Genomic DNA, 16,599 nt, shown 5'->3' on the forward strand with positions numbered 1-16,599 from the left:
ATTGGCGACCTTCTCTATCGCGCTTGTTCGCCCTGGACTAAGGTCCTCTAATTCTGACCATCATGTTGTGCCCCACACTATAACCTGCACTCTGTGGGTGACAGAACCCCCAGCTGTATAGCACCCTGCCTTTTTGGAATGACCTCCCGAAATTAATTAGCTGAATCCATCCATCCATTATCCAACCCGCTATATGCTAAGGGTCATAGGGGGTTTGCTGGAGCCAGTCCCAGCTAACACAGGGCGCAAGGCAGGAAACAAACCCTGGGCAGGGCGCCAGCCCACCACAGGGCACGCACACACACACACACCAAACACACACTAGGGACAATTTAAATCGCCAGTGCACCTAACTTGCATGTGTTTGGGCTGTGGGAGGAATCCGGAGTACCCGGAGGCAGCAGCACTACCCACTGCGCCACCGTGCCGCCCTTAGCTGAATCTATTCATTCTTTAAAAAAAAGAAAAACACTGAAAACTAATCTGTTCAGCCAGGCGCCTAAAATCTAATATCCAGATGTTAATTTGTGTGTGTGTGTGTGTGTTATATCACAAATGATGTTATTTGCTAGGCTCTCTTAGTGCTAATTTTAGTATTTTACTCTGGTTTATTCTATTTTATGCATTTTTACCTGTATCTGTTTTAATGTGCTATATGCAGGAAACATCTAATGTTACATACACCGGCTGTTTCTCTGTGAATCACTTTGAGCATAGGAAAGGCGCTATATAAATAACATGTATTATTATTATTATTATTATTATTATTATTATTATTATTATTATTATTATTGAAGTAAGAAGAAGTTCACGAAACAGTTTTGCTCCGATCCCTTTCCTTCCAACTCGTTCTTAAAGCATTTTCAATAAAGCGTAACGGCGTTGATAAACCGGATTTAAACGTTTGTTAACTTTGCTACTGTCTGAACAAAGGTTAATGAAGTGGGCAATTGGATTATACGCCTAGAAAAATACGGTATATGTTTTTAATATTTCTATTCATTATTTTATTTCCCGTTTAACCTTGATGTCATGGCGCTGTCGTGCGTTCCGACTCGTGTAACTGTAACCCGTGTTCACACGTACCTGGAGGTCTGAGCTGCAAGTGTCCGTCCGTTAAAACTTTGTGCCCGTTTTTCTTGCGGTGGATCAGAACATTTCAAACACTGAAGAAAAAAACCCTGTTTGTCTTGGATCAGCTTCCCTGTGAGATGATCAAGTCGGTTTGTTTAAACGGGCGGATGGCTATAAACTCCTCCCAGACAGAAGCGATAATCTTCTCCACCTCGCTGTCGCGTTAGCCACTTCACGATTGGCCAAGATGTTTCGCGTTAGAGCTCTGTATTTTTCGCTTTTGGGATTTATTTCGATTTTTCTTGGTTTCGCCTACTTTTCAAAAGATTTGACATTTTGGAAATTTGACAGCCGGTGAGTTGCAAATCGTTTTATTTTAATAAGAATAACATATAGGGCTTCCAAATTTATTATTTTTACTAAAGAGAGACGTAGCGGTGAATTCAAGTCATATCTGATGCACTTCTGGATTTCACATTTCTCTGATCAACTTTTTATTAAGTCAAGTCTAAGTGACAGGATCTAAGCGCTTTTTCTTTTTTTATTTTGCATCTTTACTTTCTTATGTTGTATATTAAAATGTGGTTTCAGGTTTACAAACAGAACATTATTAAATATTTACAATATCTGTCCTTTATTTATACATGTTAGTATGTAAAATACTGCGGTGGGTTGGCGCTCTGCCCGGGATTGGTTCCTGCCTTGCGCCCTGTGTTGGCTGGGATTGGCTCCAGCAGACACCCGTGACCCTGCGGTCGGATTCAACGGGTTGGAAAATGGATGGATAGTATGTAAAATAGCGATCGTCTAGCGTGCTTAAGCGCTAAAAAAGCCCAACACAGACCTAAAGGGTCCACTTAAACTCCTGCCACCGCACCCTCTTCTACCACCCACCGTGAACTTAGAGGAAGTTCGAGAAAATGCTTTTCCTCTGCAGAATATCATTAACTCGACAGTGACCCCTGCCCGGTCAAAGGTGGACTGCTGCTGGTCTGCCATCAAGGTGTTTTGGGAGCGTGCCCATGGGGTCCCGTGACGGCAGGGGGTTTTCTCACCAATACACGATCAAGTATCCGTACGTGATCACGTGTCCGCACGTCAAAAACAAGAGTGGGAGAGCGCGCGCTGCATGGTTAAAAATACAGTCAACGTAAGTCATTAGGCCAGCCAGGGGTTTGGCGCAATTAAGGGGCCAGGGACTGGGCTGGAGGCTATCGGGTCTCAATTCGGACATGTCAATGAGACAAGAAAGGCAGAGACTCGATTGGTTTGAACTCGGACCTCTGCAGATAGTGCTTGTAACGCGAGTCTGAAGAGCGCGAAGATTGTGTGTGGACCCTGAGATGAACCTGTCATAGACTGAGAACCCCAGAGAGTGCTGGACGGTGTCGTGTTAAAATGTCCAACCATTCTTTTTACAAATCTGCCTATCCAGTACAAATGATCGGCGGAGAAGCTGGGGCTAACAGAGCAAGCATCGAACGTAGGTATTGGAACCACACCTGCATGGACAGGATGCTGGTCCATCACAGGGCGAACGCACACACGCGCGCGCACACCCTCACAAACACATGTGCGCACACAACAAAAACAACATTTATTTATACAGTACAATTTTATATAAATGTAGCTCAAAGTGCTTTACAAGATCACACAAAGGAAAATATAAAAATAAGATTAGGCAATAAAAAAGAATAAAATGGCCAATAGGGACGAAAAGAACAAATCAAAAAAATCTACAGGGGTTCCCCAGCCCCGACTTGGCATTCTACCTCACATCAATGATCTAAATCAGCCCTCATGGTTTACATCTTTCACGTGGAAGAATTAGATAATAATGGTCATATGAACATCAATCCATCAGTGTTTGTACTGCATGGTGCCTTGATCAGAAGGTGGTGGCGAAAAACCTGAAAAAGAACAGAGAATGTAGAGGTGTACCAGCACACACGCACGCGCTCACAAATACACGCGCGCAAACCCTCACAAACACACACACGCGCTCACAAACCAAACACGCACAGGTAAATTTAGAATCACTGGTTCACGTAACCTGTATGTCTTTGGACTGCGACCGGACTCCTGTGGTTATGTCGTATTTGCTAAGCTGTGTTCGCTAAAGAAGACCTGTTTATCCGCGGTGTCCGTAACGTTTCGTTCCGCTTTTATGAACTTATGTTAGAAAAGCATATTGCATTCTGGGAAGGCTTCTTTGCCTATGAACTATATTCACTCACCGGGGGTTGAATTCAGGTTCGTTAAGTTTGACTTATAAAAAATGTATTGCATTCACTCAGAACGTGCTAACATTTTCACTGCATCAACCGATTGTGGCCCGGATGCACTTATGGATAACCTTAAATAAATACAATAAATAAATAAATAAATAAATAAATAAATAAGCATATATATATATATATATATATATATATATATATATATATATATATATATATATATATATATATATATATATATATATATATATATATATATATATATATATCCATCCATCCATTATCCAACCCGCTATATCCTAACTACAGGGTCACGAGGGTCTGCTGGAGCTAATCCCAGCCAACACAGGGCGCAAGGCAGGAAACAAACCCCGGTCAGGGCGCCAGCCCACCGCAGCGTATATATTATATATACGAGTTACATTCAAAAGGTTTCTGCACTTTTTTAAGTCAATTAACTCAATTTATTAAGAATTTCAAAGACAAAAAACAAATTACATTACTTTTCTACACAATCACCTTCGCTTGCGATGCAATTTTCCCAGAGTCGTACCAACTTTTCAATGACCAGTTACTAATCCTCCCGCCTTCACCGTTTCCAACCAAAATATAAAAGTGCGAAACTTTTTTGAACGTCCCTCGTTGTAGCGTCCTAGCCAGGCTGAAGCCTTTTATTTTTGGAGTCACTGTTGAGTCCGATTGAGTGAGGGCGGAGTACAGCGCGGAGGACTGACAGCGGGGGTAATGATTGATGCGGTAAGGGACGGGAGGAGGGTGGAGAGGGAGCTTGGTTCTGTGATGGGGTTACGAAGGCGGTGTTCTTTTCTTTATTGTTCAAGTAAACCTTTGTGAGACTTTACTACGCCTATTTTTTCCTTCTTTTTCGAACCCGAAAAAGGTCGCTACAATATATTCGTTTAAAGATTGGCGGCGCCGCCCCTTAAAAATATTCATATTTCGGTTTGTTTCCCTTCTTTCATTTTGTTTAAATGTGCTGCTCCGTATCTGCAGGTGAGTGTTTGAGCTATTTTAGCACTGCAGATGCTCTCTTAAACACCAGCTCTTTAATGGCACTTTTACCGGGCTGGGCGGTCCCTGGTAGAGCCAGTATGTGACAAAGACCCGTTTCTTTTAGAGAAGACTTCTTTGTGTATACGAAATTGACTCTTAAGGTTTAAAAGGTACTCTAATATGTGGGGAAAAAAAAGATTAAGAACATATTTATAGGAACCAACGGTGCTCAAGGTAGTTAATTAATTCAAGAAGACGCTCAAAGTTCTTGTGAATTTCTTTCAAATGCACTGAATGAGCAACAGGTGCCGATTTGTATTTCGTATTCATATGAAGAAGTGCTACTCTTTGTCTTTTCTTTAAATCGTCACCGTTCTTCAACATTGTATTGCCTGCCAAGTTTCTGCACCATGCGGGCCACTTAGCCAGGGCAGTAAGCCAAGGGCTCGTCTGTGTTGAATTAGACTGCAAACTCTGCTTCTCTTTTGCGGTACCGAGGGAAGCTTACGTTTGCTTGTAATACGTTTTTGGCTTTTAATCAGGACCCCTGGAGCTCTGCAGCGCTTTTTAGAAGGCTTGAACCAGCTATACTCTTAGAGAACCAGAATGGTTTTTCAGAGTGATGCTGTATAGGGCAATCTTTTATTTATATAGGTCAGTAACAGGCTCCATACAGGAAATAGCCAGGTAGATGATCACAGATTTGTGAAATACCGATGGGTCGTGATTTTAGAAGGAAATATAAGGTAGATTAACAGCACGGTAGCACGCGGGTTGAATTCAGGTACGTTAAGTTTGACTTATAAAAAATGTATTGCATTCACTCAGAACGTGCTAACATTTTGACTGCATCAACCGATTGTGGCCAGAAGCACTTAAAGACACCCTTAAATAAATAAATTATATATATATATATATATATATATATATATATATATATATATATATATATATATATATATATATATATATATATATATATATATCCATCGGAGGTAGCGCTGCTGCCTTGCAGTTAGGAGACCTGGGTTCGTTTCCCGGCTCCTCCCTGCATGGAGTGTGCCTGTTCTCCCCGTGTCCGCATGGGTTTCCTCCCACAGTCCAAAGACATGCAGGTTAGGTGTGTGTGCCCTGCGGTGGGGTGGCGCCCTGCCCGGGGTTTGTTTCCTGCCTTGCTCCCTGTGTTGGCTGGGATTGGCTCTAGCAGATCTCCGTGACCCTGTAGTTAGGATATAGCGGGTTGGATAATGGATGGATGAAATAATGGAACAGAGGAAAGAGATCAGATATATTGTTTGGATTTAAACTTTACGTCGGAGACTTGTATAAGTCTAATTCGTGTTGCCATTCAGGGAGATAAAAAGTAGTGCTTCTTCCCAATGAAGAGGCCTATCCACGAGAATTAAAAGTTTTGTTGTTTGGTGAAAGTGAAAACCACATACGCAAGCAACAGAGATGTAAAGTTGCTGGTGCAAAGTGTAGGCACTTCGCAACCAAAGTGAGCACATACTAAGGTCTGTCTGTAAGATAGTCCACGATCCATACCATCAGGTATATGAATCTACTCCCATCTCTGTCAGCTTGTCCCTAAGGAGCAGAGGTTGAATGGTGTTGAAGGCGCTAGAGAAGTTCAGAGACATAATTCTTACAGCACCACTGCCTCCGTCCAGGTGGGAGAGGGATCGGTGTAGCATGTAGATGATGGCATCCCCCGCTCCCACCTTCTCCTGGTATGCGAACTGCAGAGGGTCGAGAGTGTGGCGAACCTGTGGCCTCAGGTTGTGAAGCAGCAGCCGCTCCATGGTCTTCATCACATGTGACGTCAGAGCGACAGGCCTGAAGTCATTCAGCTCACCAGGACGTGATACCTTTGGGACAGGGGTGATACAAGATGTTTTCCAAAGCCTCGGGACTCTCCCCTGTTCCAGGCTCAGGTTGAAGATGCGCTGTAGAGGACTCCCCAGCTCCAGCGCACAGGCCTTCAGCAGTCGTGGCGATACTCCATCTGGACCTGCTGCTTTGCTGGCACGAAGTCTCCTCAGCCCTCTGCTCACCTGCGCTGCTGTAATTGTGGGAGGGGGTGTCTCTCCTATGCTGGTATCAGCAGAAGGATGGTTGGAGGATGCAGTACTCCGAGGTGAGAGTGGGTTAGGGTGGTCAAACCTGTTGAAGATGTTGTTCATTTGGTTTGCTCTTTCCACGTCTCTCTCGATGGTGGCACCCCGCTTCAAGCTGCAACCAGTGATGATCTTCATCCCATCCCACATTTCCTTCATGCTGTTATTCTACAACTCCAGCTTTCTCCTGTACTGCTCCTTCACCGCCCTGAGCTGGACTCGGAGTTCCTCCTGCACGCGCTTGAGCTCATGCTGATCACCGCCTTTAAAAGCCCTTTTCTTCTGGTTCAAAAGGTCTTTAATGTCACTTGCAATCCATGGCTTGTTGTTAGCACAGCAGCGTACTGTTCTTACTGGAACTACAATGTCCATACAGAAGTTGATGTAGTCAGTAGTGCAGTCAACAATCTCCTCAATGTTCTCACTATGTGACCCCTGCAGGATATCCCAGTCCGTAGTTCCAAAGCCGTCTCTCAGAGCCTGCTCTGCCTCAGGGGACCACTTCCTGAATGCACCCAGAATGGTTTCCACCTATGACGAACCGCTCTAGCACCTTTATTTTTATGAGTGTATGATGAAAACCTTGCAGACATTTCCACAAAACTGTGCCTCATCGTCTCCGGAGCTGATGATCTCAGAAGGCAGGTTAGGTTTCGAGTTTATGGAAAGCCAGTTAGACTTATGTAACTTCTTTTTACCGCCGAAAGTCTCTTCTGACCAGAGTAACACACCCAATCTGTTCTGAAAACGATGTATGGATCGTCATTGTATGGATGGGTGTATGGACCATTGAATTACCGAGTTAAGGGCCATCCTCTTCGATCAGGTCTGAGATTCTAGGCATCTCCTAAAGCACAAGAAATGAACTTCAAACATATCATCGGTATAATTAGAAACTTAAGCTGCCCTTTAGTTTCATTTCGACAGGCTCTTAGAGCCCTGCAGCGTTATAAAATTGTTCTATAACAAAGACCTAAAATAATACAGAAGTCGATCTCATTTAATACATTTGACAACACAGTGGAATGCGGAAAGTCCCTGACAAAAACAAGGCCAGATCACGGTGCCAATTCCAGTCTGCCCTTCCCAAGTTTGTGGTTCTTAAGTTCAAACCTGTAAAGGGAAAACGAGTTTCTGTCAGACTTGAATTCCGCCCAGCTACCTATTCTTCAATTTTGGATGCTAACCACATGAATCGGCTCAAAATTGTTCACATCTGCTTGTCGTGTTTACGTGGAACAATGAAATTCTCACTTGGATGTCTCTTCAGAACAGTAACAGCGACACAAGACCAATAAAAGATATACACAGACACACACACACAAAACTGCAACATATATCTGCAAATACGAGGGGCGTTCAAAAAGTTTCTGCACTTTTTTAAACTTTATTCATTAAGAGTTTTAAAAACAAATGACATATAGTCATATAGTCACCTTTGTTTGCAATGCAATTTCCCCAGCGTCATACCATCTTTTCAATGCCCAATTACTACTCCTGCCACCTTCACTGTTTCCAATGAAAATATAAAAGTGTGGAAACATTTTTGAAAGGCCCACATTATGAATAACCCTGTCAGTATTTGCACAACAATCGCTACACGAGTTGCTGCGATAATCCATCTATTATCCATCACGATCACGAGGGTCTGCTGGAGCCAATCCCATCCAACACGGGGCGCAAGGCAGGAAACAAACCTTGAGCAGGGTGCCAGCCCACCACAGGGCACACACACACACCAAGGACAATTTAGAATCGCCAATCTACCTAACCTGCATTTCTTTGGACTGTAGGAGGAAACCGGAGTACCCGGAGGTAACCCACGCAGCAGCCACGGGGAGAACATGCAAACTCCACGCGGGGAAGCGATCCCGGGTCTCCTAACTGCGAGGCAGCAGCGCTACCTACTGCGCCACCATGCCGCCCTGCCGCGATCATGTCGGGTGAAAAAAAATCGAACAGCGAATCAACATCAAATTTCTCGCGAAATTGAACAAAATGGCCACAGAAACTTCTGAAATGATAAAAACAGTGTACGGTGATAACAGTTTGCCTCGCACACAACTTACTGAGTGGCACAAACGTTTCAGGGAAGGGCAAGAAAATGTGGAAGACGTTGAACACCCAAGTCAAGGGGAGTCGGTGCTTCACCAGGACAACGCTTTTTGCGCACAATGCTTTTTCCGTAAAGCAGTTTTTGACTGACAAAAACATTCCTGTCCTCGATCGTCCTTTCTATTCGCCCGATTTAACTCCCTGTGATTTTTACTTATTACCGAAAAGCAAAAGTGACCTGAAGGGAAGCAAGCAAGCAAGAAGACGTTCCAGCACTGTTTCAATCAATGGAGGACACGTATGGAGCGGTGTAGAGATCGGGAGGGGGAGTATATAGAAGGTGACAATGTTTAGAATGCTATAATTTATCAGTAAATATTTTATTTTTTTACCAATCCGGTTATTTTTGTGCCTCATCTTATATAACAGCGGTTCTCTGTAGGGCGCCCCTGTACAAGGTGGGCGTCGAATAAATTGAACAAGACATCAAAATGATTTTTTTTACATTTTTTATTTCAAATTTAAATTTGCAAGCATATAATCACAACGAATGCATTGTATTTAAAATAAAATATTTCTAAGGCCTAGACCTAATGACTAATATGTGCCTGCGCTTTAAAGCACACAGCCTGTCCAGGTTTGGTTTGATATTCGAGATATCGAGACACTCTGAGCTCCTTTTCTATTTGAAGTTTGTTTCTATGACGAGCGGCGCCGCCGCTGCTGCTGCTTTTATAGTTGCGTATTTTCAATCCAGAAAGTTCGAGATGTATCGGTACCTGTCGCGAACATTCGGGTAACAGTAGATCAGGTGATAATGCGGCGCGACTGCACCACATTGGCAGTGTAGCCAGTATTGCCAAATTGAGTTAAATAATTTACTGCGTATTGGGTTATTTTCATGACACAACTAACAGCGGTTTAATATTTGCCGGACGAAAATACGTTCGTCTTGCGCAGATTGACTTCATCGGTGTCCTCGTTTACGAGGTTTAAAAAAATTAAAACATATTTAATCGTTTCTTTACATAAAAAAATAATTAAATGACAATAAATAATTTATTCTTTGTTTTTGGGATTACTGCCAAAAACCACACAAGGCATTTTAACAGTTATTAAAGCACTTAAAAAAAAAAAAATTGCAAATATTTCATCGAAGTTAGCCGAACACATGCAAATCTTATGGAAGTAAAAATGATAGGATACCGCGACACCGCACGAGTATCGTACCTTTGTTAGTTGTATCATGGGTTATTCTCATCTATCTTATACAGGGTGACACAGAAAAACTGGAACGTTTGAAAAACCCAATTAAATAGAAGAAATCTAGCAAAAAAATGTTATTGACAGCAATTCAACCACTACAAGTTGCCTTTTACAAGACAGTAATCCAAATTATCAATGTCTGAAAATGACATCCTGTAGATGGCGCCCTGCTCTACGTATGCATTCTTCCAATCTGCTGTTGAGGTTCCCCATTGATCGCTGCAACATCTCAGCTGGGATACCACGAATTTCGTCTTGTATTCTTTGTTTCAAGTTATTCAGTGTCCTTGGCCGAGTCGTGTAGACCCGACTCTTAAGGTAGCCCCAGAAGAAAAAATCACAAAAAATCCGGTGATCTTGAGGGCCACGGACTGTCACCGAAACTTGAGATGATGACACGGTTACCGAACAATTCTCGCACGGCTGCCATTGATTGCCTTGCAGTGTGCGATGTCGCACCATCCTGTTGAAACCAGGTTTCGTGAAGTTGTGGAAAATTGTTTAATGCAGTTTTGAAAACGTCAGAAATCCCTCTGCGCACCTTCCAAACTACCATTGTTTTTGTAAAACATTTTTATGGGGAAAGCACACTGTTGACCGTTCCACTAATCCATGATTACTAAATGGCGAGATGGTTTACAGCTCAAGGTCCCTGTTCCGCAGTGCTGCCAACTGTACATGGCTGCCGCTACGCATTTCAAAAGTTCCCATTTTTCTGTGTCACCCTGTATTATGCAGGAGGCGCGAAATACGAAAGTTTGAGAACCGCTGTCATATAAAGTACCTGCAACCGCAGTGAATACACATTATCAAACCACTGTATAACAGAACAAATAATTACAGATGATATCTGTAACCACAATGAATAAATGTTGTGAGCGCTGAAGTCGGAAAACAACGGAAAAACTTAAACCCAATTAAAGTAAAAATAATGACTTTATTCTTAATTCTTGGTGAGTAGAGAGAATGTGAGACTACCTCTTTCCAACTCAGTCAACTGATTTTGATTTTGGCAGAATATCTCAAGTAAACCCGTTCTCTCTTTTATATCCTAGAAAAGAAAAAAAAAATCCCTAGCAGTTTAGTTCTGTGGTTATACATATAATTTATGATATACTGGAGTGTCCTAAAACATAAAACAAACAGCCATCTGCATTCCTAAGGAATACACCCTTCTAATTATACACATGTAGAATCAATTTAAACATTCTTATAGTCCATAAAGATCTTACATTCTTCACGGGGCCTTCTGATAGGTCAGCCTTTCCTCATAAATGATAAAAGTTAGTCCCTTAATGCTGTGCACACGGCCCAACTCCTTTTCTGCATAAATCAGGAACAAATCATATAGCTCTCTGCAGCCTGATCAACTCAAAACACAGTCCTTGATATCTGTGAGTTAAATAATAATGTTTTCTCTTCCTCAATGTCAAAACACCACATCAGAACAGAACAAATTAAGTATATAACATATCTCCAACCGCAGTGAATAAATGTCAAAACATGAAAGGATAACAGAACAAATAAGTATAGACAATATGTGCAACCACAGCAAATCAGTCACTGAAAAAAGTATAACCTTCATTCAACTCAAAATAATTAAGGTAATGATTCACACTTAATATTTTCAATCTGAATCACCATAATTCTTTTTAGCTTATTGATCCTACAATTTGTAAGTTGAGGTAAATCATTTAGAGTGATTGGGTGCAATTGACTTGTTTTAAACTATTTTTTAAGTTGTTACAATTTAAAATGGTTTATTTGTCATAACCTGTTTTTATGCTATTAGAAATATTATGAACAGAACACATTCCAAATGCTGTACTTTTTACATTTATTTAAAAATCTAGTGCAAATACACCAGCATTTTGCAGTGTACATCTTAAATATACAACAAAATATTATTAAACGTTTCTACAGCTTTCTTGAAAATATGTTTTATTACAAGTTCTTATACTTAAAATTAACAGTTGAGAAACAGGGTTACCTACCAGAAATCCTCCGTTATAAAAGTCTGCTGCTGAAAATGGCCAGACAGGTTTAGCCACGTCCACTCCACTCGGGAAAGTGTTTTTCTTTTTTGTGTTGGAAAGCCAGCACAGACCCTCCCCAACAACAGCACACGAACTTCCTAAAATATTAGGTTAACTGAAATAAGATTTTTAAGTTTATTCCCTCCATCACAACTTACTTTGGTACAAACAATTTTTTTTTTACTTTGATTGAGATCTGAAACCAAATATTTTAAGCTATAACACTAAATGACTAATCTTAAGTTGCTTGAAAGAGAAAATTTACGTTGAATGAGCAACATCAATGTTACACTTTTTTCAGTGTTATAACAGAACATGTACTGTAAGTTTAGGTCAGCAAACCGCTAGATGAAACCAGAAAGGAATTTGGTTCCTCTCTTTTCCTCATTTATGTGTGACATCTGCATCTTACCACTACCTCCATGTTCAACACGTTTGATGTTAATCACATACAAAGAACAAAAGAAAATGAAAATGAAAATTGCTCCATTCATAAATTAGCATGGTATGTGATGCCAGCTAGTCTTCTTCTTCTTTCGGCTCCTCCCGTTAGGGGTCACCACAGCGGATCATCTTCTTCCATACCTTTCTGTCCTCTCCATCTTGCTCTGTCACACCCATCACCTGCATGTCCTCTCTCAGCACATCCATAAACCTTCTCTAAGGCCTTCATCTTTTCCTCTTCCCTGGCAGTTCTGTCCTTAGCACGCTACTCTCATTTGTGGAGGACTGCCGACTTCGTGCTCCAGCCCTCACCCCCAGGCCGCCAGGAGGAGCTCTCCCGACAGCAGGATCGTGCCCCGAGTTCCAGCAGGGCCTCATGGACTATGTAGTGTTTATACACAGCCCTGCTGGATACCTTGGGGACCACCGGGAGTCGCTGTAGGGGGGCTCGTGGGCTCTTACAGTGGTGTGAAAAACTATTTGCCCCCTTCCTGATTTCTTATTCTTTTGCATGTTTGTCACACAAAATGTTTCTGATCATCAAACACATTTAACCATTAGTCAAATATAACACAAGTAAACACAAAATGCAGTTTTTAAATGATGGTTTTATTATTTAGGGAGAAAAAAAATCCAAACCTACATGGCCCTGTGTGAAAAGTAATTGCCCCCTGAACCTAATAACTGGTTGGGCCACCCTTAGCAGCAATAACTGCAATCAAGCGTTTGCGATAACTTGCAATGAGTCTTTTACGGCGCTCTGGAGGAATTTTGGCCCACTCATCTTTGCAGAATTGTTGTAATTCAGCTTTATTTGAGGGTTTTCTAGCATGAACCGCCTTTTTAAGGTCATGCCATAGCATCTCAATTGGATTCAGGTCAGGACTTTGACTAGGCCACTCCAAAGTCTTCATTTTGTTTTTCTTCAGCCATTCAGAGGTGGATTTGCTGGTGTGTTTTGGGTCATTGTCCTGTTGCAGCACCCAAGATCGCTTCAGCTTGAGTTGACGAACAGATGGCTGGACATTCTCCTTCAGGATTTTTTGGTAGACAGTAGAATTCATGGTTCCATCTATCCCAGTAAGCCTTCCAGGTCCTGAAGCAGCAAAGCAACACCAGACCGTCACACTACCACCACCATATTTTACTGTTGGTATGATGTTCTTTTTCTGAAATGCTGTGTTCCTTTTACGCCAGATGTAACGGGACATTTGCCTTCCAAAAGTTCAACTTTTGTCTCATCAGTCCACAAGGTATTTTCCCAAAAGTCTTGGCAATCATTGAGATGTTTCTTAGCAAAATTGAGACGAGCCTAATGTTCTTTTGCTTAACAGTGGTTTGCGTCTTGGAAATCTGCCATGCAGGCCGTTTTTGCCCAGTCTCTTTCTTATGGTGGAGTCGTGAACACTGACCTTAATTGAGGCAAGTGAGGCCTGCAGTTCTTTAGATGTTGTCCTGGGGTCTTTTGTGACCTCTCGGATGAGTCGTCTGTGCAGTCTTGGGGTCATTTTGGTCGGCCGGCCACTCCTGGGAAGGTTCACCACTGTTCTATGTTTTTGCCATTTGTGGATAATGGCTCTCACTGTGGTTCGCTGGAATCCCAAAGCTTTAGAAATGGCTTTATAACCTTTACCAGACTGATAGATCTCAATTACTTCTGTTCTCATTTGTTCCTGAATTTCTTTGGATCTTGGCATGATGTCTAGCTTTTGAGGTGCTTTTGGTCTACTTCTCTGTGTCAGGCAGCTCCTATTGAAGTGATTTCTTGATTGAAACAGGTGTGGCAGTAATCAGGCCTGGGGGTGGCTACGGAAATTGAACTCAGGTGTGATACACCACAGTTAGGTTATTTTTAACAAGGGGCAATTACTTTTCACACAGGGCCATGTAGGTTTGGATTTTTTTTTCTCCCTAAATAATAAAAACCATCATTTAAAAACTGCATTTTGTGTTTACTTGTGTTATATTTGACTAATGGTTAAATGTGTTTGATGATCAGAAACATTTTGTGTGACAAACATGCAAAAGAATAAGAAATCAGGAAGGGGGCAAATAGTTTTTCACACCACTGTATGTGCCCTATAACCCGGGACTACGTCACAGTCACGTGACATGAAGGAACGATGTGCTCCCGGGGTGAAGAAAAGGACTGTTTACCCTGACCCGGAAGGAATAAGGAACTGTGGATTGATTGGGCAGGAACACCTCCGGGTCAGGGTGTATAAAAGGATTGTGGGAAAGCCCTGAGACTGAGCTGAGCTGGGAGGAAGGGTGGCTAAGTGTCTGGGTGAGGAGGAGAGAGTATTATTATCGTTGTTTATTTAGTTAATGAGTAGTGTGGAGGGTGCTTTGTGCACGTTATTATTATTTAATAAAGAAGTCTTGGACTTTTATCCGGTGTCTGGAGTGGTACCTGAGGGTTGAAGTGGTGGACAAGAGCGTTATCTGTGACACATTATACTCAGCATCTCTCCTCTGCACATGTCCAAACCAACGCAATCTCGTAAAACAGCATTATCACCGGAGCACTTGCCTTCACAGTTGAAAATATTTGTATCCCTTTCCAGGTTTTTGAGATGACATGTTGCACTCCTCTAATTGTGTAACGATTGCTCCATTGAGTTTGCTGACCACCATTCAACAGGAAGGTGATTATCCCAGCAAGAAACTGGAGGAAGTCGTCATAGATGTGTGCACAAGTGGCCTGTTACTGCTGTTAAGAAACCGCTATTCTTATCGAAGCCTCCTATCATTCCCACTCTATTTGCTCTGGTGGGCTCCTTGATTTTCCGTCTGCTACTCTGTTGCCTTGGAACTGTCTCTCTGGTTTCCAACAATCCAAACCATCGACACATTATGTTTTAATGCAGCGCTTCTCAACCTTTAAGTATTTGCGACCCGAGTTTTCATAACAGTTTTAATCGCGCCTCCCCTAACATTTTTTTTGAAATGCAGATGCATATTTTATTATACCTACTTAACTTTTATCGCCATTTATCTAACTCTATATTTATTGTTCTAGTATCAGAATGTAGTTTAAGTTCATTTGTTTTGGTTTCAACAGATTTTTTTTTTTTTTCATATTTTTGATTCTTGTTTTCTTTTTTTCACGATGATTGCCTGCGTTTCTCCATGGGAGATACTGTACAAAACCTGGACGTTGATTTAGCGGCATATCAACAAGACGGATCCCCTAGGTGACAGTCCGAGACAATTGTGGCTTCACGGAGACATGAAAAAGGCAAAACTGAGTTGAGAGAAAAAGAAGTCGAAGAGCCACTGCTTTTTCTTAAGTCGATGTCACGTTACTCTTCTACTTAGAAAGCATGTCAGACATGTTGAAGGCAGTTGCTCATTTCGCTACCTAACCATGTCAGTTTGCAGGACTTAAAATCAATGGACGTGTCAATTTTAGTGACTGTATGACGACTTTCCAGTATAGTCAATGTTTGCCCCTATTTGTGACAGCCAAGAGCTGGTTCTGTATGAAGGGTTAACAGCTATTGTACAAAGACACAATCTCAGCCCTTCTCCCCCTTTTTCCATTCCATCGTGGTACATAAAACACACGACATCAGACAGATGAGCTTCTCTTCTTGTTTGTGAGGGCCAAAACACAGGCGTTCCTTATTCCTTGTCACTGCATTATATGCATTGCACTTTCTTTGGTTGTCAGCTCTCATGCACACTGAGCCCACCCCAATGACTAAAGACAAAATGAAACGTACTTGAGGGATGTGCGCGTCTTCTCTCTATCAAACTAACACTGAGGACTTTCAAGCAATGAATCATTCAGCAGAAGGGTGTCAAGAAAAGGACCAACGTCAATATTCCTGTATAACGCCTCACTGTTACTGGAATTGCCAAGTCAGGAGTTTTCATTCTGGTGTGAGTTCAGAGCATACTGTGCGTGTATATTTATTTATCTATCTGTTTATGAGTTTATTTATTTAAATAGCTTCTATAAAAAAGCTAAATTTCCCCCTGGGCACAAACAAAGTTTTATCTATCTGCCATTTATATAATGTTTCTCATGTCTACTGTATCTATCTGTCTGCTATTATAGTGCCTTTCATATCAATCTACATGGGCAATTTTCCATCAATTAAATAAAGTACATTTTTTTGAAATTTTATTGAAAGTGATGGCTTAACTATGTTCTGTTCCTCAGTGAATGTTTTACGTACGGATTATCTTTAGTGGAGTAAGCATTTTGTTTAGATATGCCCTACCACAGAGTATTGGGTCACAGCCAGGATTTATTTCTCAGATCTCACGTATCGTCTTTAATTGTTGTTTCTGTTGCTTTTGAATGATTATTTTGAGTTTTATGTTAGGCTTGTTCATTGTTTATTATTT

At 41.6% G+C, this 16,599-nt stretch overlaps 1 protein-coding gene across 1 annotated transcript in view; it reads left to right on the forward strand.

Annotated features, from left to right (window-relative positions):
- Positions 1-1,297: 1,297 nt before the first annotated feature.
- LOC120517994 (alpha-N-acetylgalactosaminide alpha-2,6-sialyltransferase 1-like) overlaps positions 1,298-16,599 on the forward strand; it is a 43,070-nt gene continuing 27,768 nt past the window's right edge. Inside the window, exon 1 of the mRNA XM_039740538.1 lies at positions 1,298-1,428. Coding sequence (XP_039596472.1) covers positions 1,322-1,428 — 107 coding nt within the window. The 5' untranslated portion in view covers positions 1,298-1,321. The remainder of the gene's footprint in view (positions 1,429-16,599) is intronic.

Source organism: Polypterus senegalus, chromosome 17, assembly GCF_016835505.1.
Source record: "Polypterus senegalus isolate Bchr_013 chromosome 17, ASM1683550v1, whole genome shotgun sequence".
Classification (NCBI taxonomy): domain Eukaryota; kingdom Metazoa; phylum Chordata; class Cladistia; order Polypteriformes; family Polypteridae; genus Polypterus; species Polypterus senegalus.